Source organism: Nestor notabilis, unplaced genomic scaffold (genome assembly GCF_000696875.1).
Source record: "Nestor notabilis isolate BGI_N333 unplaced genomic scaffold, ASM69687v1 scaffold20834, whole genome shotgun sequence".
In the NCBI taxonomy this organism is placed as follows: Eukaryota; Metazoa; Chordata; class Aves; order Psittaciformes; family Psittacidae; genus Nestor; species Nestor notabilis.
Genome location: NW_009924547.1, coordinates 1 through 1,165, shown reverse-complemented (window position 1 = coordinate 1,165; position 1,165 = coordinate 1). Strand labels below are relative to the sequence as shown.

At 61.4% G+C, this 1,165-nt stretch overlaps 1 protein-coding gene across 1 annotated transcript in view; it reads right to left on the bottom strand.

The window, feature by feature from the left end:
• The window catches only part of LOC104404266 (sodium- and chloride-dependent creatine transporter 1-like), a gene marked incomplete at both ends in the record, with an annotated part of 1,359 nt that extends 366 nt beyond the window's left edge, over nucleotides 1-993 (bottom strand). Inside the window, 4 exons of the mRNA XM_010012653.1 lie at nucleotides 1-98; nucleotides 182-316; nucleotides 517-649; nucleotides 726-993. Of these exons, the coding sequence (XP_010010955.1) occupies nucleotides 1-98; nucleotides 182-316; nucleotides 517-649; nucleotides 726-993 (634 nt within the window). The remainder of the gene's footprint in view (nucleotides 99-181; nucleotides 317-516; nucleotides 650-725) is intronic.
• Between the last annotated feature and the right edge of the window lie 172 nt (nucleotides 994-1,165).

Genomic DNA, 1,165 nt, shown 5'->3' with positions numbered 1-1,165 from the left:
CAGTTTTTGTGGAAGCGGTTGTAGCTGCCCAGCGCGGTCAGGGCGCCCAGACCGATGGCGTAGGAGAAGAAGATCTGGGTGCCGGCATCGATCCAGACCTGGGGTGCAATGGAGGGTGTTGGGGAGCAAGGAAAGTGTTAGGGGGGTCCCTTTATCCTCCTGCCCTCTCCACTGCCCTCACCTGCGCCTCGGCCAGCTTGGACCAGTCAGGTTTCAGGTAGTAGATGATGCCACCCAGCGCCCCAGGCAGTGTCACCCCATGGACCAGCAGCAGGATGAGAACCACGTAGGGGAAGAGCGCTGTGAAGTAGACGATCTGCAGAGGAGAGGGTGCTGGTGAGACCCTCACCAGGCTGGGGTCTCTCTGTCATGGGCCACAAGTGTCCCAGGGCTGGGGGATGTCCCCATCAGACAGATGTGGGATGGAGGGTCTTGTACACCACTGGGCTGGGGCACAGGAGCCAGAAGTGCCACGTGCTGGTGGCTCCAATGCGTTCTCCCTGCCACGAGCATCACCTTCCCGGTTGACTTGACACCCTTCCAGATGCAGAAGTAGACGATGACCCAGGTAGCGATCAAGCAAAGGATCATCTGCCAGTTCATCTCCCCCGGCTCGCTGAGGGCCCCCGAGAGCCGCAGCACCTTGTTCCTGCAGAGTGGGGCTGTGCTGAGCACCAGGGTGATGGCACCAGCCCCAGGACAGCCCTCATGGCCCCTGTACTCACTCCCAAAACTCGATGACGGGTGAGCGCTTGTTGCTCATGTCGGCGCAGCTGACGTTGAAGAGGTCGGTGGTGGCATTGATGCTGGCGTTGTAGCAGAGCTCGAAGTGGAAGAGCTCAGTGCACTGCTCCGTGTTCCAGGGGTGGCCGCATGTGGCCCAGGGCAGTGTGTCCGTCAGCGAGTGCACCAGGTAGTAGAGTCCCCACACCAGGATCATGATGTAGTAGGAGTTGCAGAAGAAGACGATCACCATGGAGGCCAGACCCAGACCTGTGGCACAGGGAGGTCAGAGTCTGTAGGCACCCATCGCAGAGCCTGGGGTGGGATGAGGGGTGAGGTGCTGATGGGGATGGGACAGGGATAGCTGGTTGGGATGGGACAGGCGGAGCTGGTGGGGATGGGACAGGCGGAGCTGGCAGCCCCGGGCAGGACGGGATGGGGA